General features: G+C 43.2%; 1 protein-coding gene across 1 annotated transcript; it reads right to left on the minus strand.

Annotated features, from left to right (window-relative positions):
* Nucleotides 1-852: 852 nt before the first annotated feature.
* On the minus strand, nt 853-15040 carry HTATIP2 (HIV-1 Tat interactive protein 2). The gene is made up of 6 exons (XM_043452272.1): nt 14828-15040; nt 14281-14476; nt 12497-12604; nt 2915-3052; nt 2360-2421; nt 853-1768 (listed from the first exon to the last, which is right to left on the minus strand). The coding sequence occupies exons 1-6, from the start codon at nt 14953-14955 to the stop codon at nt 1543-1545; spliced, it is 858 nt and encodes a 285-aa protein (XP_043308207.1). The 5' UTR covers nt 14956-15040; the 3' UTR covers nt 853-1542.
* Between the last annotated feature and the right edge of the window lie 6494 nt (nt 15041-21534).

The following is a 21534-nucleotide window of genomic DNA, read 5'->3' on the forward strand; positions in this document are numbered from 1 at the left end:
AGCAACTCAGCACAGCAAACACACCCCATTGAAGGGGATAGCCTGTATCTTCTGGTGTCCACCGAAGCTTGAAATTCACTACTTGGCTTCCCCCAGCACAGAAGTTAAGATTAATTTCGCTACTGTCCTTTGCTCCCTGATGTGTGCTCCTCTTGACTTTGACCTTTCCTTTTGCATCTTCCTTTCCTTTTCCATAGTTTTTAAAGTGAAGCACTTTGAGACATGTTAACTGACTATGCGAACGTTTTGTGGTTAATCATTAGAGAGATCCTAGACCAATAGAGAACCCAAATATTTCAATCTTATGCATCCATGGCATGTACTGATCCAGTAACAACTAGGTGGAGTTTCCTTGAAATACACGGATACTGGATCCTCTTGCCAAGTGGCTGAAAACAGAAGCTATGGATTCAGGCTGACTTGAGTTAGAATCCTGGTTCTGCTACTTCCTGGCTTTAGCTTTGGGCCCTTGGGCAAGGCACTTAGCCACAGTGAGCCTCAGTTTCCCCATCTAAGATATGGGATGATGTGAATTATAAGGATTGCTTGGAGGGTTAAAGGACAGACAGCATGTATAAAGGTTGGCATTTAGCAATCACCTGATAAATATTAGCTGCTATTCTATCACCCCACTGGTCAATACACTGCATATTCCCACTGAAACCTGGGCATTTTCTAACAATCTAAGGGCACCCACAACTTGTCCATTCATATTAACTATTCTATTTAATTCTCCCATGAATTATATAAGCTCAGTTACATAATAACTTTTATTATATATCCAAAAGAAGTAGTAAGGCATAATGTTCACTTACACAATTAACAGGCAGTCACCACAGGGTAACTCAGAGACACAAATGTAAACAATTTTAGTTCAGAACTCATCTGCATGATACATAAAGTGTGCACTGCTGCTGTGACTCTGCAGAAAAGCATTTCAAAGCTGGCCTCTGTGCCAGTGGCATCAGAACAGTCGTTTCAACAACAGATTTCTGTAAGTTTCAACAACAGATTTGTGTGCCCATAACGCAAAAATTCTGAGTCAGAAAAGTCTGACTCAGGCCCTCCTATGAATCTCTTTATTTCTGTGCAGAATACCAGACACTAGGCCACCAAGGAGCTGGTGGATCTCTATTTTTGAAAGGCTTCCCGGGTGATGTCTACTTATGTACAAGCAAGTAAATGTTAGTTGCTCAGTCGTGTCTGACCCTTTGCAACCCCATGGACTGTAGCCTGCCAGGTTCCTCTGTCCATGGAATTCTCCAGGCAAGAAGACTGGAGTGGGTAGCCATTCCTTTCTCCAGGGATCTTCCCCACCCAGGGATTGAACCTGGGTCTCCCACACTGCAAGCAGGTTCTTCAGCATCTGAGCCGCGAGGAAAGCCCCAGGTTCTAAAACACTGATGCAGAGCACAATCATTTTTTGACTGGACGAAAACTGAAAACCATAGTTAAAGCACATTTTTTTTAGACTCTGAAATTACCAATTAGCTAGTAGGTGTTAAGTCTGACAATTAAAAAATAAACATTTATTCAGTGTGGTCATGGCTTGAGAGGGTCATCGGCTTTCCCCAGGTCATGGATGGCCTTGTTATCCAGCAGCTCCTTCTTCGCGTCACTTGGTCTCACTGCGTTGTTCAGCATTGCTCTGACCACAGTTATCACCGGCACAGAGTGCCCACTGGCCCAAGATTCCGGTAAGGAGCCAAAGAACTTCCTAACCAGCCATTCACCTGGGCGAGACTCCTGCCTATCACATAAGAGAACTCTAGAGAGAAAAAGAAAAGCGGGGGAACAGATGGTAAACTGCGTTCAGATCACTGTTGTTGCTCAGTCACTAAGTCGTGTCCAGCTCTTTGTGACCCCATGGACTGCAGCACACCAGGCTTCCCTGTCCTCCACTATCTCCTGGAATCTCAGACCATACAGGATGGTAACTGAACTGTGTCTCCCCAAATTCATGTTAAAGCCCTAACCCCCAGTGTGACGTCACCCAACACTAACCCGGATGGCACCTTGACCTTGGACTGGTAACCTCCCCTTCTGTGATGTTACTCTGTCAGGGCAGCCCAAACACCAGTCCAGTGTGAAAACAGTCTTATTTGGACATGAAGAGGATTCTGAAGAAGAAGGCAGCAAAAGCTACCCATGAAATTCCAGACTATTCTGAACCCGGCACCAACAACCATCTACCCCTTTCTTGAAAGCCCAAAGCTGGGTTCTTCGGGGAAGTGCTCTCCCTCCATACGACTTCTATTCACATCATAGATATCTTATTTGTCAGTCTCTTCAAATGAAAAAGCAGCTCCTAGAGAATAACCAACTTAAAGGTGTACTCCTAGGCAGTAGAAATACTTACCCAGGCCTAAATATGGAGTAACGATCAAATTTTAACTCTTCAACTCTAGCTTCCACTTCCCCCTGTTAGCAAAAGACATTTAGTATGTAATCAAGACCAACTTGCTGTAATGCTAACAAGAGTAACTTGGGGTTTTGAAGACAATCTGCTTCTGCCGGTCTCGTTATATGTAAATATCCTCTTTCAGATTTTCAGCTTCTAGAGTCTGGAAAGTGAAGGAAGAGATGACATGCAGTAGAAAATTAAAAAAGATGCACTGAACTATCTCAAAGTCTCTTCTAATGCTAGGGTTCTCAGCTTATCTTCAATACCAGAGATGGCAACATTTCATTTCATGCTTACCAGATAATTAACAAAGGGGAAGACACTGGAAATTATCTTTCAAATCACTCTTGATTACTAAATATATCCCGGCAAAAGAGCAGTCCCTGCAGCTATAAAAAATGCATAACATAATGCATTTAGTGCATTTTGGCATTACCTAGCATTTTATATTATTACTGCCAAAAAGCCAAGGTTCCCCAAAGTATATAAAAGACAGAAACATGCACAAACCTTGACTTGCAGATATAAAAAATTGCTTGACTTATCAGCTCCCTTAGAGGAGAGCAAGTTGAAATGCTTGCACCCTCCAGACTTTGCGAGCTCTGCAGACTTCAGGACATAATCACGATCAACACGGACAAATCCCTCCTAAGGGCAAAAAGAATGAGTTATTTCCAAACAGCTGTGAGTTTGTCTTAAAAATTACTCCTCAGCTTGGTGGCAGGTAAGCAGTTCTGCGGTGGGGAAGGAAGAGGATCTAAGTAAAATGAATCCTAGTAAAACATGAACGTCAGGCTCAGACCCTGGGAATGGCTGTGATGTGACGCTCAGGACGGATGTACCAGCTTCAGCAGCAAGGCCAGACTGTGATGAAAAAACAAGGACAGTGACATTGAAACCAGACACCAAGCAACTCTGCAATGAGCAAAAGAAACGATGATATTATCAGGCTGAGAGACTGTTTTTAGTCTCACATTTCTTTATCTTTAATCACTTTACAACCTTACCACCCTGTTTGTGTTTTCTCTGTTTTTTTTCAGTGTTAACTTTAACATGGTAGTGTCTCAAAAGACTGGCTGCAAACACTATCCAGGCACTGTGAGAATGAAGTCTATTTAATTTCCAACTCTTATGTATGTTTTACAACATACTTTACATGTTAGTAAGGAGTGCATCTGCAAACTTTTTACTGACAGGTGTATAATCAAGGGGGTTTCCCAGGTGGCTCAGTGTTAAAGAATCTACCTGACAGGCAGGAGACATGGGTTTGATCCCTGGGTTGGGAAGATCCCCTGGAGAAGGCAATGACAACACACTCCAGTATTCTTACCTGGGGAATCCCATGGACAGAGGAGCCTAGCAGCCTACAGTCCATGGGGGTCGCAAAAGAGTTGAATAAACAACAACATATAATTAAGAATGTCTGGAGACCCCTGATCTAGACTCAGCCCAGTGATGGTAGCTGTTGGGTCTTTCTTAGTTCACATCTCAGCATCTGTATGCCCAGTACCTGGTAGGTACTCCAAAAATATTGGAATGAATAAAAGTCCAGTGAAAGCAGAAAAAAGGCAAATCCAACTAGGAAAAAAATAAGAGGCAATCAAAGGAGGAGGGGAGAGGATGGTGTAAACAAGATAATATGGACTCATTTTTATTTTTAGGGTCTAACTGAAGGACACATGCCTATATCCAGAAAAGGGAATTCCGTGTAATAGCTTCTTGGGACCACCACAAGGCCGGGCATACTCAAACTCAGGACAGCTGAAAAGAAGTCTAAAGTCCAGTGAAGTTGAACTTCACAAGTACCCACAATTATATAATGAGGTTTCACATAAGGAGGATTCCAAATCTGAAGGCTAGATTACTGTCTCAGTGATTTTTTTGTTGTTTTTAATTAAAAATCTGCTCAAACAGAGACTCTGTAACCATCTAGAGGGATGGGATGGGGAGAGATATGGGAGAGAGGTTCGGGAGGGAGGGGACATGGGTGTACCTAAGGTTGATTCTTGTTGCTGCTTGACAACAAAATTCTGTCAAGCAGTTATCCTTCAATTAAGAATAATTAAATTTTTAAAAGTCTGCCCTCTCGTAGTTATTGATCCTAAATGTATATATCTTTCATAGGATAGATAGAAGGCACTTTGAGAAACATCACAGCCAACCCCCTCACTGTGGAGATGTGACCACAAGGCCCAGTATTCCAAGAACTCCCGGCTAATAAGTGAGAGAGCTGAGAACAGCATGCAAATTCCTGACTCTCTAAGCAGGGCTTCCCACTTGTACCCATGTTCCTTCTTACTTCACACCGTCTCCAGCTAATGGCAAGACTAATTCATTGTTGTGGTAGACAGAATAATGGCCCCTCAAAGATGCCCACATCCTAATCCCCACACCTGTGAATGTGTTACAGGCTGCATGGCCAAGGTGAATGAAGGTTGCGGGTGGAATTATGGCTGCTAATCAGCTTTTTCACTCTCCTCTTTCACCCTCATCAAAAGGTTCTTTAGTTCCTCTTCACTTTCTGCCATTAGTTCAGTTCAGTTCAGTCGCTCAGTCGTGTCCGACTCTTTGTGACCCCATGAACCGTAGCATGCCAGGCCTCCCTGTCCATCACCAACTCCCGGAGTCCACCCAAACCCATGTCCATCGAGTTGATGATGCCATCCAGCCATCTCATCCTCCGTCATCCCCTTCTCCTCCTGCCCCCAATCTTTCCCAGCATCAGGGTCTTTTCCAATGAGTCAGCTCTTGGCATCAGGTGGCCAAAGTATTGGAATTTCAGCTTCAACATCAGTCCTTCCAATGAACACTCAGGAATGATCTCCTTTAGGATGGACTGGTTGGATCTAAAGTGGTATCATCAGTGTATCTGACGTTGTTGATGTTTCTCCCAGCAATCTTGATTCCAGCTTGTTATTCACCCCACTGTGGGATTTTGCATGATTTACTCTGCATATAAATCAAATAAGTGGGGTGACAATACACAGGCTTGAGGTACTCCTTTCCCAATTCTCAAACAGTCCTTTGTTCCATGTCCGGTTCTAACTGTTGACCTGTATACAGGATTCTCAGGAGATATGGAAGGTGGCCTGGTATTCCCATCTCTTTAAGAATTTTCCACAGTTTGATGGGGTCACAAAGAGTCAGACACAACTTAGCGATGAACAACGACAATGAGTGACAACCACCTTGACGCTGAAAAAGGTTATTCTGTATATCCAACTGGGCCCAATGGAATCACAAGAGTCCTTACAGTGGAAAAGGGTAGCAGAAAAGGAGGCTGGAGCCAGGCAGTGTGAGGGGCACTGGATCCCCCATTGCTGGCCTTAAAGATGGAGGAAGGGACCATGAACCCCCGTGGCCTCTAGAGCCAGAAACTGTAAAGAAATGGATTCTCCCCTAGAGCCGGCAGAAGAGAATGCAGCCCTGTCAACACCTTGATTTTATCTCAGCAAAATCCACATCCGCCTGCTAACCATAAGATGATAAATTCACGTTGTTTCAAGCCATTAACTTTGAGGGAATTTGTTACAGCAGCAATAGGAAACCAATACAGAATTCAATCCTAAAACAAGAGGTCTGAGCAAACTTTCCAAACCTTGTCTTGCAGTGGATCATAAAAGAAAACAGATTTTCAGTTTAGGACTGGCTATAAAGTGTTCATAAACTAAACATCTTCTGCAACCAGCCCCCAGAAATAGAGCATCACTGTTACCCCCAAAACCTGTTTTGTCCTCTCTTTTCATCACACCCCACAGAGAATTTTTGACTATGTCCACGACCTGCAGGACAGTGTTGTTCCTTTGCCTTTCCTTCTTTTAGATGATATAACCTTAACTATTAGCCAGGTATCATCCCCATCTCCTTTTGTGTTGTAGACTTTGACATTCAATCCTAATTCTGGACTGGAAGACCTATCCTACACACTGATTGAAATTCTCTCTTGCTGCTTTTCTAAATGGGTGTGCAGCAAACTGATTTTAATACTCAGCACATCCTGAGAGTGGGACGAGACTGACCTCCTCAGAGCCATTCTCTGAATTGAGATTTTACATGTGCTGAAAAATGTGCCAAGAACCACCCAAAATGACATCGAAAAATTCAAAAACACTCTACTTCTCTTCCATACCTATTTTCTTCCCCTCACTCCAATTCACCAGAACTCTGATTTTCATAACAGGTCCACTATTTCCAATAAAATTACAGTGTTGACGAGCGAAATTCCTTTTTGTTGTCGCTGCTGGTTTAGCACTATTTCTTAGAAGGATTATTAGAACTACCTCTGTCAAAAAACGTTTCTTCTTTCATCAGCGTCTTTAAAAATAAGGGAAAGCATCAGCCAATCACAAGGCTCTAGACCGACGCCGTGGCTCTCACTTAATCCAAGGCCAGTAAAGGGATAATTTGATTAAACTGAGACCCCAATTTATTTGGCTTTAGTTCTGGATCAACCTCTCCTTAATAGAGTCCTGTCGTCTCCAATTGTTTGATGAAAATTAAAGTGACATAAATACCATGGGACTTTTTTCAATCTGATTAGTCAGCTAAGGCACATCAATAGCACCCCAGCCATCAGCCTCTGGCGTCCCTCCTGTCACCCGCCGGGCGAAGGGCTGACAACGGCTCCTTGCGGGACGAGCACCCACGCTGCTGCTGCGACCCCCACACTTGGCCCATCAGTCCTGCTCAATGGGGCCCTGTTGACAAGGTGCCCATACCTTTCTCCACCGCTGTTCTCTGGACAAAGCAAAATACTGTTTTATTAGCAATCAATGGCTGTTAATCCAAAACGATTTCACAAATCCTCTGAGCCCTCAAGCTGATTATAAATACGCATCTTTCCAAGCCCACAAACTTTGAATTTCACTTCCCCCACCCTGATGCGTGGCCTTTCAGCTGGTGAATGAAACTCAAAAGCAAAGGGTCAACGGCTTTCAAGGACTTGGAAACCAAACTAAATGCGATCCCAGCGACTGAGTCCGAGACACCGACACATAACTGGTTTTCTCTGGAATGAGGAAGATGCTGTTTACAGACCGAAGGGAGCTATCTTTAAAACCTTATTATTAACACCCTTTCTTGTTCTCTAGCAGCTCAAATAAAAAAGCAATAGAAAAACAAACTAAAACAAGCTACTCCATATCCCAGAAACACAATTTTCGGAAAAACTGTACTTAGTTTCCCCAACCATATAGCAGGAAAAAACAGACGTCTCTTCTGAGAGCATTAAGTCCATTATATTATTGTGTCTTTATGATCCACAGTTGGTGTGTTTTACCCTAAGACAGGAATCAGAGTCTGTCTAGAAAAAGGAATTGATTAAATAAATTGCCACTATAAATTTCCTTTTCCAGTACCTGCTCAAAAGAATAAACACAATATACTCCTATGACATAGCAGAGAGCGCTTTGTGAGCTCCACAAACATCTACGGAGACAAATTCTCTAATTACTCTTTACGTCTTATGACAATCCAAAACTACTAAGTATTCTTTCTAATCTTTGCCAATGCCTGCACACCGGGAACACTGTGCCTTAGGAATAACTCATCCCGACACAGTATTTCAATACCGACTGATACGACAAGCAAGCAGTGGGAATGACGCAAGGTCAAGAAGAATCTTTTCCAAGAAGGGAGGATCTATCATCCCGCAAAGGGTCCCACTTGGCCATATTGCTGCTTCAGATTCTTTCTCCTCCACTCCCTTTTCAATCCAACCCTACAAATTAGACTAGAAAACAAAGAGATGCCGACCAACAATGAATGGTATGACCTGAGACCCCCATGTGTTCCTGTCCTGGAGAGCACGTCTATACTTCAAGTACAGAGTGGGAAGCAAGGTCTTGGTGAGCCAAAGAGCTCTGGAGAGGAAAACAAAATCTTACAGAGATTCCTGAGCCAATCTCCATGTTCTCACACATTTTTTTTTTCCCATATGGGGCACTCTTTTCTCTGTGTTTTAAAAGTCAAAGAATTTTGCAGGCCAAAGGGGCTGCAGTGGTCACCTCCCTCTCAGCACAAACAAGGAGGCCATGATCCTTGGGAGCTAATTGGCATACCCAAGGCCCCATAGCCACTCGGTATCCAAACAGAGCCTATAATCTGGGTCCCTTGAACCATCTGGGACCTCACTACTTCACAAGTCCCCTCCTAGACATCAAATAAAACAGTAGAGGTGACAACAGGGGCTGGCAAACTTTCCCTGTGAAGGATGAGATAGTAAATATGTGCAGATTTACAATTGTCATTACACACCTCTGCCATCATCGTGCAAATGTAGCCATTAATAATACATAAAGTAATGAAAATATTTCAATAGAATTTTATTTATGGATACAGAAATTTGAATTTCTTATATCCTTATATGTCATGACACATTTTTCCTCTTTGAAAATTTTTAACCACTTAAAAATATAAAAACATTTATAGAACATAGTTCAAGGGCTATTCAAAAACAGGCAGGCTGTATTCGGCCCACAGCAGTGTGCAAGTGCCTGGTTTAGAAGAGTGTATTATTAGAATCAGAAGCCCAGAGACTTCAATGATGCCTAATAAACGTGACAGTAGCTGTGTTAATCACATTAATGGTACCGTTCATTTGATAGACTCCAAGAGCCTGGACTTCAGAATCCTGTGCTGAGCTGGTGAGGACATAAATGAAAAGATGAAACTACAATAACACCCCCCTCAAACTCACTAACCAAATCCTTCACTTAATAAGGAGAAAGCACCATTCTCAGTGGCACCTCTTTTTTTGCACTTCACTTACAGCCAATGTAGATCTGCTTTGCAAGGGATATTTCAACCTTCACTGGCACCTAAGTTACATAGCAAAGCAAGGTGAAGGCCATCTGGGTCAACAGTACCTGGAAAACCAGCAGGTAAGGAGGACTAATACTGCCCAACGCCTCCTGAAAGCAGGCCCAACAAGAAGAAGAAAGTTGGCTGCATCAGAATCCCCCAAGAAGCCTATTAAAAACAGGCTTTCAACCTCAGATTCTGATGCAACACATCTGGATTAGGGCCAGGTCACAAAGTCCCTGCATTGATTGGACAACTATGGCTTGTGACTGTGAAAAGATGATCAGCATCTCACCAGCTACTGCTAAAGGAAACGGTTTTCCAAACAGCTCAAGACGGCTAACAGACCTACCCCTTGCACCAGCGTCAACAGAAATCTTGGTAGACTGTATTTTATGGTTGCAACCTTCTCCCCTCAAAATTCATATGTTGAAGGCCTAAACTCCAGTAAATGTGTCCTTGTTTGCAGATGTAATTAGTTAAGATGAGGTCATACTGAGTAGTCGCTCAGTCATGTCCAACTCCTTGCGACCCCATGGACTGTAGCCAGCCAGGCTCCTCTATCCATGGAATTCTGCAGGCAAGAATACTGGAGTGGGTAGCCGTACCCTTCTCCAGGGGATACCCTCCCGGAAGCCATACCCTTCTGACCCAGGGAATGAACCCAGGTCTCCCACATTGCAGGCAGATTCTTTATAGTCTGAGCCACAAGGGAAGCCCCATACTGAGTATGGTGGTTCTTAATTCAGTTTGACCAGTATTGTTATAAAAAGGAGAAATTTGGACATGGCCACTGGCAGGTGGCGCTAGTGGTAAAGAACCCACCTGCCAATGCAGGAGACAATGACTAGGGTTTGACCCCTGGGTCAGAAAGATCCCTTGGAGAGGGGCCTGGCAACTCACTCCAGTATTCTTGCCTGGAGAATCCCACGGACCAAGGAGCCTGGCAGGCTATAGTCCATAGGGTCGCACAGAGTCAGACAGACTGAAGTGACAGCATGCACACGAAAGTATGTAGGAAAAACGCCATGAGAATAGACACAGAGAGAAGTCAGCCATCTGCAGGTCAAACAGAGAAGCCTGGAAAGCATCCTTCCCTCCCAGCCCTCAGAAAGGACCAACACTGTCAATACCCCGATCTCAGATGTCCAGACTTCAGGACTGGGAGACAGGAAATTCCTGTTGTTTAAGCCACAGGGGTTATCATCTTTTGTTATGACAGCCCTAGCAAACTAATACAATGAAGGTCAAAGGGAAATAAGTGGGCTACTCAGAAGGCTTCAACACTAGAGATAGAAACCCTGAATTTCTTGAAGTTCCTCTACTGGAAACTCAGGGTACTAGATGAAAATGTGGGCTGTTTCAGTTACAAAACAGCTACAGAACGACACTTGGCTAGCCACCAACTTGCAAAAGCCATCCAATGACCTTATTTTTAAAAAACAGACAGGCTGATTCATGTCAATGTATGACAAAAACCACTACAATATTGTAAAGTAATCAGCCTCCAACTAATAAAAGTAAATGAAAAAAATAAAAAATAAAGCCCAGATACCATGAAAAAAAAAAAAAGACAGACAGGGTTCCTGACCAGAATACCAGGTGGGGTGAGGCCCCCATCAAACAACTACCTAGTCACTTGTGAACTGTCACTTCTTTTAAACTGCCTTAAGTTATCACAACCTCCAAGCTTTATATTGCATCCAATCTAAATTAGTTTCAAATTAAAAACAAAAAAGACTTCTGGAGGAAGTGTCAGCTTATTTCCTGTCACTATCTTCTTAAACCATTTATGCCTTAACTAATTTCTGAGATTATATATTTGGTTTACTAGTCTTTTCCTTACTCATTAGTTACTTTTATCTTTTCAAACTGTTTGGAGAACAAAAGGTATTGAGCAGCCTGTGGGGTGGGGAAAAAACTCCCATCAAAACAAAAATGTTCCGGACAGGGAACACACCCAAATCCTGATTAAAACTGCATTACGTAATTTGAATGCAATAAAACAATTTAGACTTTCCCCTGGAGAGCCCTATGAGATTTGCCTTCTGTCATGAAAGTCAATCGCTCTATGCCTAATGCAGTGTTTTTTATTTTGCTGAGTCACCACCAAAGTCAGGTCGGCAGTTGAGACCGTGGAACCTGCAGGGTACTAGAACAAAAATTTTTCCATGCTTTTAGAGGGCACAAGGCTTGTGACTGTCCCTGGGACAGAAAAGACAGCATGAGCTGCTCGGCAGGAAAATGACCCTTCGTAGGAGAGATGATGTGCCAATTCCAGAGAGAGTCAAACTTGGTAATCCTCATTTCCCAGCAAAGAACTAAAAAATCAATTGTTCCTCTGGGCACATGGCAAAACTACAGAAAATCTGGAAATTTGTCCCTAATGAAAGCATAAATGGAATTATTCTTTGGATCACCCAAAGAGCCCAGAGAAATACATCTGAGGCTAACTTCTTGGTTGGTATAAATCAATAGTTCTTAACCGTGCGTTCTCTGAATGATTCTGATGCCTGGGCCTGTTTATAAACCTATGGTAAGCCCCCATGGGACCATCGTGGTCCTGCATGTTAACAGACATGTTTAACTCCAGCAAGTAAATTCGTTAGGGAGATAAACTATAGTCAAGGTATAAATTAAATAAGATGTACGCATTACTTGCTCAGGATCCACATAGTAAGCTTTGATTTCTAACTATATAGTAAAGTTTGACTTCCAGACAGAGGCTGATGCAATTTAGAATGCAATTTATCATTAAAAAGCAAATAAAATGTGTGTGAAGACAGTTCTGAGTCAGTTAAGGCTGAATCACCACAGGGGTTGAATCATCGCTGGAGGCTGAGTCATCACTGGAGGCTAGCTGAATCGTGCCTCTGATGTTCTAGCGTGGAAGCTTAAGGCTCTGCATGAAAATAGGTTGAAGCAAATCACTCAAGTGAGAGCGATCAATTTAAGGCATTTATAAAGAAACAAAAAAACCTACTGCTAAGAGTATGAGCCAGTTACTTTTACTCAAACCTTAGTCAGAGGATGGAGTGACCACAATATTTGTAAAAGGCAAGACCATGAAATATCTATGACGGGATCTGAACTCAAGGATTATGTTGAAGGAAAGATGAACTTATCAGTACTATTTAAAATATAGCAAATGCTAGGGCAGCACATGGAATCTTAAATGTTAAGTGCTAATATACACTTAAGCACAGCAAAAGCAAAAGGGGGAGCAAAAATGGAATCTCTGACGTGACTGACAAGAGAAAAGGGAAAAGGGTGGTGTTATTTCTTCCTTACCGCCCCAGCTTTTTTTCTCGTGGTACCCAGGCAACAGAATCCAACATCATGACCTTGAAAGGCAGAAGCATAGTCATCCAGTTTCTCAAAGTCCACCACTTCTTGATTCTAGACAAGAGAGACATAGCTGTATATTACTTGACGTTATTAAAACAAACAGGAAAAAAAATACTCCCTCTAGATTTAAAGAATAAATGAGAGAATACTACTAGAGTCCATTCACTTAACATCACATTTTGCAAGCTCATTTTCTTCCAGAAAAAGCAATAAATCTAAATTTAAACATCAACAATGTACTTAAATGTCTACAGTACACACAACTGGACTACAGGTGATCTAGCTCTCTTAAGTCAGGTTCAAATATACTTTTCTCTCTGGAAAAATAAAAGACCTCTCTATATATTACCAGGAGAAATACCAATGAGGTATAATGTCAAGGAAGGAAATGGTGTCTGGAATCTCAAAACCTAGGTTTGAGTCTTGGGTTTGCTGCTTACTAGGCATGATAATCATTTTGGCCAAGTTATTTACATGTCTCAGTTCCTTCATCAATAAAATGTGAAAGATAACCTTTCTTTCAGTCTAAAGCAGCATTAGAATCAGGCAGCAGGTTCTTGACAAAAAGCCACACTCCTAGGTCTCATGCCAACACCGTACTTTTGATAAGCACCCTTGCTAATTCTCACACTCGTGAACATTCAAGAAACTCCATCTAACCTCTTAAGTTTGCTGTGAAATTTAAAAAAGAAAAGTTTCAGAAGTTCCCATCATCCAGGAGTTTACACAAAATGTTGCTTTTCCCTCTCTTTCAAAAGCATTTTCCTGGCACTCTACCCAATGCTGAAGAAAAGAATGCTTACAGAAAGTGCCTGACCAAAAGAAGTGCCACCAAAACTCGGCCATCAAAGCACAAAACTCCATTTCAGTTTCTAATGGCCAGAAGTGTCCGACCTCACGCCCCATGAAGTCAGACTATGAAGATCACATATTACCTAAGTCTTAGAACACAAAAATCCTGAGAGACCAAAAACATATGCAAAATGACCCGCAGGAGTCAAGGACATTTATCTGTGAGACAGTTGTTAACTGGAATGTTCCACCTGTGAAACCTGTGGGAACAGCTGGAGATACCAGAATTACACTACAGTTTAATTTACTGCAGTTTACAAATTACTCCCTTTACAAATCTCCACCAAGCTCAAGCTTCAAATATTTAGAGGATGAGCACCAGACTGCAGTCTGCTGTATCAGTGGGTCAACCAAGACAGTGTAAGTGACAGTAAAAGGATGATTCAACTTACAGACACAAGCCTGCAGCCCTAAGAAGTCAGGCAGGGCAAATTCTTGCAGCTGAATAAGAGCACATCTCAATGCCAGAAAGCATTTCCCACTCCACAAACCATCTTCTGATTCACTGACATTAGTGTCAAGTGGACAGGTAAAGAAAACAAGCAATGGGGTTGAGAAAATTGCCCTAGGTCGCAGGACTGTTTTTTCTAGAAGCCATATTGAAGAACCCTCGCAACATGGCTCTTCTCTTCGTCCCTGGCCTCCCTTTCACCTCGGCTCCACCTTATGGGGGTCCGGACTGAGAGAAGGGCTTTGTTCAAGTGAGGAAGAGGCCCACCTGGACATACAACCCAGCTTCCAGTAAAGCCTCTCACAGGCCAACCATGGTCACACTTGAACGCCTCTTGGGACCACCGCAAGCCTTGCAGCAGAAAATACCCTCACCCTGAAGCAACACTGCGGGGACACTTTTGAGTCCCAGCTCAAATACCCACCACGTTTTTATAAGCTTCCTCGTCCAACGTGAGCTTCCTCCGGCCAATCAGCGTGACTTTGGAAAACAGGCCCTGTTCCAGAATTTCTTTCAAGAGCACTCTGCCGGTTTCCCCGCTGGCGCCCAGAATAAAGACGGATTTATTCTGCATCCTGAAGTCTTCCCGAAGCTTCGGCAGGGCTTCTGTCTCGGCCATACTGCAGAAATAACATTAACAGGTGCTGGTCTCGGGGACGTTTCAGGGGCGGCCGTGCTCCCCCCGAACAAGGGTAGGTTGTGTGTTTTGGAGGAAGGTACGGTTCTTCTCCGCAGTCTGGGCCCAGGGGAAAGTGCAGAGTCACCGGCAGGGCGGGGCGCCCTGGCCGTTCCCCAGCACCTGAGCCAACCCACACCTCAGAAGGGGCTGGAACAGGGGCTGCGCCCAGGTGCCACAAACTGCCGGTACCAGGACGCCCCGTGTCCCCCACGGTGTCCCCGACTCTGGCCCCTCCTTCCTCCAACCACAGGGGGCGCGGAGCCCAGCTCGGTCCCCCAAGCGGAGGGGTTACCTGAGGCTGGCCCCGGGCCCCACGTCCTCGGGCTGCAGCAGGAGCAAGGCGGCTACTAGCGCCGCCACCCCCGCCGCCGCCGCCGCCGCCGCCGCCGCCGCGGCGCTCAGAGCTGCGGGCCGGGACATCCGGCCATCCCTCCAGGCCCGCGTTCCCTGGCCCCTGGCACGCCTCGGCGGGGCCCCTCCCAGCTCGACGCCTACCGGGACTTCGCCTTCCGGGTGACTTCCGGGTATCGCTGCTCGCCCCGCCCAGAGGGATGGGGCCCGGTGGGGGCCGGAGGGTGCGGCCTAGGCGCGCCCAGAGCACGTGGCTGCGCCCTGCTGGGTAGAAAGCTCGGAGACCTCTCCCTCAATGTCGGGGATCTCTGGGCCCCTCTCTCCAGCGTTTTTCCTCACCCTCTAGGCTGCGTTGGCCCGCATCCAAGGCCTCGGCCAGTAGCCTTGACCTGCGTTTGACCCTTTCCAAAACCTATAATGTCAACTGCATGTTGAACATCCTCATCTTGAATTCACATCGAAACGTAACCCTTCCCTTCCAACCGCCCCCAAACAGCTGTAAAATCAGTCTCCTCCTGGCCTCTCTTGGGTGTGACTGTCTATTCATTTGCACAATCTTCATTCACCCTGTCCCTCTCAAGTCAGAAATTCGGACTCTTCCCCCTCTGACTCCTTTGGCCGGCCTTTCCACATTCTAAATTAATCACCAACGCTTGCCATCCTCTCTGCCTTTCAAATATTTGTCTTATGCAATTCCAGCTCTCATCTTATCTCACCAGTACAACTGGTTTCCCTGCCTAGGTTCTAGATGGTTGAGCCAGAGCAACCTTCCACACGGTTCCCCTGTTCACTCTTTGGAGCCAATATCCATGTATTAGAACATAGTTATCTACACTGGGCCTGTCCTGGATTTTGGAAGTCCTGGACAGGAGTTAGAATCATAAGCTAGAACCTGAACAACAGAGACTGATTGTGTTGTGGACGTTGGTCATTGTTGGCTGCCCAGCATTCAAATACTAGTCTTATTTTGTGCTTATTTTATTAGTCGCTCAGTTGTGTCGACTCTTCCAACCGCATAGATTGTAGCCTGTCAGGCTCCTCTGTCCGTGGGATTCTCCAGGCAAGAATACTGGTGTGGTTTGCCATTTCCTTCTCCAAGTCTTATTTTAGAGAATTACAAAATAAATGGGATACAGGGCCCCACCTCCTACTCTAGAAGGCAAGTAAAACATCTTTCCTCTCCAACTGCCAGGGAATTATTTTACATGCAGGTGAGACCTAGGCTCAGACAGACAGACACTTCTCATCTAGGTTTTTCACTTTGGAAGGTTATAAAATGATGCTGTGGGAAGCTGAGAAAGAGTTTGGTTGGACAGAGCAATCGTATAGGATAATATCATCCTGGGATCTGCCAGTGATCTGATGGCCTAATTGATTGTTTCACTTTCTTTAATTCCTCCCTGTGTTCAAAGGCTGTTCATTATATTTCCTCTTGTTCCTTTTCTTTCTTTCCTTTCTTTTTTGGCAATAGTTTCATTTTTGCTTAAGCTAACCAAAGCTACTTTCTGTTGCTTGCAACCAAAAACCTTAACTGATACAGAACAGAGTGTTTCATTCCCTGCTAGTCTGCCACGGTGTTGGATTCTTCCATTAGAGTTCCTAGAGCATTTCTGCTAAAAGGCAACTTAAAACCATGCCAGCTAACACTGTCTCAAGAATTCATTAATCAAACGTATTGCAGAGATGATTAGCTTTGTAGTGTTAATTCTCGTTTTTAAAAAATCCTGTCATAATTAATATACAATAAAATCAGTTCAGTTGCTCAGTTGTGTCCGACTCTTTGCAACCCACAGATTGCAGCCAGGCTTCCCCGTCCATCACCAACTCCCAAAGCTTGCTCAAACTTATGTCCATTGAGTCAGTGATGCCATCTAACCATCTCATCCTCTGTCATCCCCTTCTCCTCCTGCCTTAATCTTTCCCAGCCTCAGAGTCTTTTCCAATGAGTCAGTTCTTTGCATCAGGTGGCCAAAGTATTGGAGTTTCAGCTTCAGCGTCAGTCCTTCCAATGAATATTCAGGACTGATTTCCTTTAGGATGGACTGGTTTGATCTCCTTGCAGTCCAAGGGACTCTCAAGAGTCTTCTCCAACACCACAGTTCAAAAGCATCAATTCTTCAGCATGGATACATACAATAAAATGCATGGATGGAAAAGGTTCTGTCCCATCCTTTTAGATAATTCATCTTCATATTCATATGAAGATAATTCATCTTCGTATTCATCTTTGTATTCATCTTCATAACCGCCACTAGAAACAAGATACGGAACATTTCTGTCACCTAAGAAAGTGCCTTCAATGCCTCCCATCCCAAAGGTGACCATTTTCTAATCTATCAGTTGGTTAGTTTTGTCTGTTATAGAACTTCATTAAATAAAATCATATAGCACATACTCTTTTGTGTCTCAAGTCTTTTGCTCAGCATAATGTTTTTAAGATTCATCTCTATTGTTTGTAGGCCTGTGTTATGACTTTCATGGATCCTACGGACTTCAATGAGCCCTTTCCTTCATAAAAAATAACATTTATCTCCTATAACTGTTACTGTAATGACAAATACATGTTATATAATAAAACATTTTCATCAACCTAAAAGTTCATTTTTTCCTTCTGATTTTAAAAGAAATTGAAACATTTCCATGGGCCTGGGCACTGTGCCTACTCTGCTAAATGGGTAAGTCAAACTTGGTTGCTTCATGTATCAGCAGTTTTGTTCCTTTGTTGCTGAGTAACAGTACATTGGATGATTAGCCCATGACATGTTTAAACACTCTGTTGATGAACATTAGGTCTGTTTCCTGTTTTTAGCTATTATGATTAAGACTCCTATGAACATTCTTCTACTAGTCTTTCTGTAGACACAGGTTTGCATTACTCTTAGGTAAATACCTAGGGTAGGAATGACCAAGGATTTCTCCCACCCACTTTTTAAAAATTTTAGCCATTTCACTGGATATTACATGGTCTTTCTTGTCTTTTAACAATAGAGCTCTGAGTTTTATCAAGCCATGTGGCTGACCATTTATATTCTATATTTCCCAACATCACTTTCAAGTCCGTTTGAACATGTGACAATGTTTTAGCCAATTAGCTGCAAGCCGAGATATGTGCATACTCAAATCACATTTTAATAAGAAAGCTACCTGCTTTCCCTTCCCTTTCCCTTTTCTCCTTTCCTTATGCAAAGATGCGAATGTGGTATGAGTGAGCCAGTTCTAACCATAAGCAGAATGGCAGAGTAAGAACCTGGACCCTGAGTCCCTGGATCAATTCATAGAACAGAGCTATCTGCCTCCTACCCTGGGCTGTTTGCCCACTTTCGGGCTGTGGGATAGGTCAACTTCTGTCATGTTGGAGCCACTATAATGTGTCACAGCAGCTTCATCAACATTTTGCCTAATATAAGATGCTTTGAGTCAATCATGTTCATGGATACTCACTGGATACTGGATACTGATTCTCTAATGTGAGCTAAATACTGTGCTAGGTACTATAGACTTTTCCAGGATGAATCAGATACAAGACAAATGTACTCTAACCTGAGATGGTAAGTTATTAATACTTGGGGAGCTAAATAAAAGTACAAGTTAACATTATCCAACATCTCCCAAACTTTCATAGGGTAGCACATGATAAATGTAAATGAGTGGACTGACAAGGGATGGAACTCAGAAAAAGATAAGCCCATGGCTCTTCTTCTCTGACAGTTGGCCGAGCATCAATACCCTTAGATAAAATGATACAACCTAGACTACTAAGGCAACAGGGCCACAAAATTTCAGAGCAAATAGGAAGGGAAAAGAGGGAGGCAAAGGAAACACAAGAAAGCTGGGGTAGCATGAAAAGGTCCTGGGCCAGAAGACCTGCCTGTCAAGTCCACTTTTGACCTTATCTTTGACTGAGATGAAGTTTCTTCATTTATCTTGGCCTTCATATTCTTATCTGTAAAATGGGAACTGTTTTATTATGTTCACCTTGCTCCAAGAAACAGAGACTCACTCATGCTAACTAGAGTAAAGACGATGAATATTGTAACACCCACATAGTATGTATGGGAGACAGAATCTCAGAGAAATCTGAAAATAGAATCAGCTGTAGGATCAGGCCTCAGGCAGAATGGAACTAGAAAGTAGTTCTGTATTTAAGCCAGATCTAGAATCTTTAGCCGGATCTTTAGGCAATGGCAACCCACTCCAGTACTCTTGCCTGGAGAATCCCATGGATGGAGGAGCCTGGTAGGCTATAGTCCATGGGGTCGCTGAGAATCGGACATTACTGAGCAACTTCACTTTCACTTTTCACTTTCATGCACTGGAGAAGGAAATGGCAACCCACTCCAGTATTCTTGCCTGGAGATTCCCAGGGACAGAGGAGCCTGTTGGGCTGCCATCTATGGGGTCACACAGAGTTGGACACGACTGACGTGACTTAGCAGCAGCAGAGTCTTTAGCATCAAGGATCCAGATGTCTTCACTTTAGAGCTATATTTTTAGTAACACCTTCATTAAGACTTCTGTTTCAAGTTATTGAAACATCAGCTCAAGATGTTTTGGGCAAAGAAAAAGATATATACTGAATTAAATTAAAAAAAAAAAAATTCTGTGTGTGAAAGCCTTGGGCATCACTGAAGTCAGGCGGTCAGCCAGTGGGGCCAGGACTCAATCCCTCTTCCTCCCTTGGCTCCTCTCTCCTTTATGTCAGCCTGACTCTCAGACCTCACAAGGTAACTCAAAGGTTGTGGGCAGGTCCAGCCTACCACTCCCTGTTTTAGGTTCAAGGTTCAAGGTAGGAAAGACATGACACTCAAAATGGGTAATTGAAGGCAAGGGTACTAAACAGATGTTGTTTCAAAGAGCAAAAGAGAAGAGGGGATCAGTTCATCAAAACTGAGCCAGAGAGGGCTGTCTTATAGGACACAGTGAGTTTGGAGCAACTGCACAGAAAAGGAGTTAAGGGAATAATAGCCCAACCTCACTCTCTTCCACCTTTTTGGTGCAGCTTGTGGGACCTTAGATCCCTGACCAGGGATTGAACCCATGCCCCCTGAAGTGGAAGTATGTAGTCCTAATCACTAGCTGGCCAGGGAATCCTCTTCTCCCTCCCTTGATCTCCTGCTGGTACTAATTGGTCAGAAGGAACTTAGACTGTGCAGATCAGTTTTATTCAGGACACAGAGCGGGCGGCAGGGATGAAGAGAGTGGATTATTCAAGATACCAGTGCATCCTTTGAGATTTAAGTCCAGTGGAAAAGGCCAAATCTAAGCAAAAGCCCCTTCTTAGTCAGCTGCATCTCCTTAGTTCTGACTGAGAAGAACTAAGGAGACCATCCTGACCATCAGTGTAGACAGAGGAATGAAGCCTAGATGAGGTCAACTTCTCATGTCTGAGAGTACCACCTCAAGGAAAGCAGCAATTTTGTATTCCTTTAGTTTCTTCTCTGATTCCTGTGGCTAGAAAGTAGAGCTCACTATTATAAAAGAAAGAATAGGTTTAAACCGTATTCAAGGTGGCCATACTTCTTCCCCATTTATTATTCCATTTATTCATAAATATGTATGCTGGATGACTTTTTTTGCAAAGGAGAGCTATAAATAAATGTAGCACTATTAAGATATCTGGTGGGGCATAAAGAATTTAGATTTGGTAAAGGAAGGTGTTTAGAAGAAAATTTTGCTATATTCCTGTCATAGAACAAATATAGGCATGAACTGCATTCAGCAATTTAGATGCTAATTTGGTATATTTATCACATTCTTGACAGTAATTTTTTTTTTCCCTTTTGGGAGTTGTAGGAGTGAAGAGGTGATGGCATATGTACCCACATGTTTCCTGCTTCGATGCTAATTTTTGTTTCATTTTATATAGATGGAGAAACTGAGTCATGTTTCTGTTAAATATCTTATGTAAGACCATAGAATTAAAGTTTGATGTCAGGACAAGACCTTGGACACCCAGATCAATGACCAATGTTTAGTGATACCAGTGCAATTCTAGAATAGTCTTCAGAAAAGCATAGTTCCTCTTGTTTGTAGCTGATTGTCCCGTATGTGTTGTATTATTCAGTTCCCTAGCATTTTCAAGAGTGTTCTCTCACTAACCAATGCTAAAGAATAACCTATGTAATGGCACTGTGGTGGGTGAGAGTATGGCTGGTTTTGAAGGGCCAAAAATCAACATGGCTGAAATGGAGGGGTAAACATCTGGAGCGGGGGTGGGGACAGGACACTGGATAAGCAGGCAGGGCCAGATGGTACCTGACCTCAAAAGATAAACAACCATTTATAGTTATTAATTTTATTTTTTAAATTTGGGGCAATGATTTTTCATTATATTTTTTAATGCTTTTCTTCTGTTTAAGGTAGCCACATATTACCTGAATTACTAGTAATACATTTATTAGTTGTTGTTGTTCAGTTGCTGAGTCATGTCTGACTCTTTGTGACCTATTAATACATTTAATAAGGTATTTAAAAGTGACATTTAAAAAATATTAAGAATAGGTGAGTGTACAGGATACATGGGATATGATGAATTCATGAAGGTAATACCTGAATGGGAAAAGTTTGTAAAATACTGGTGTATTGGGCATTTCTCATTTGTCCCCTCATATCCACTTTCTACCCTTTACACCCTTCTCTGTGACCTCA

This window comes from Cervus canadensis, chromosome 29 (genome assembly GCF_019320065.1).
Source record: "Cervus canadensis isolate Bull #8, Minnesota chromosome 29, ASM1932006v1, whole genome shotgun sequence".
NCBI classification, from domain to species: domain Eukaryota; kingdom Metazoa; phylum Chordata; class Mammalia; order Artiodactyla; family Cervidae; genus Cervus; species Cervus canadensis.

Coding starts and splice junctions, on each gene's coding strand:
- HTATIP2 (XM_043452272.1), bottom strand. CDS start 14,955: ATGTCCCGGCCCGCAGCTCTGAGCGCCGCGGCGGCGGCGGCGGCGGCG. Junction 14,477..14,827: donor GGGCCCGGGGCCAGCCTCAG/GTAACCCCTCCG, acceptor TTATTTCTGCAG/TATGGCCGAGACAGAAGCCC. Junction 2,422..2,914: donor TTTTATATCTGCAAGTCAAG/GTTTGTGCATGT, acceptor TTTTGCTAACAG/GGGGAAGTGGAAGCTAGAGT.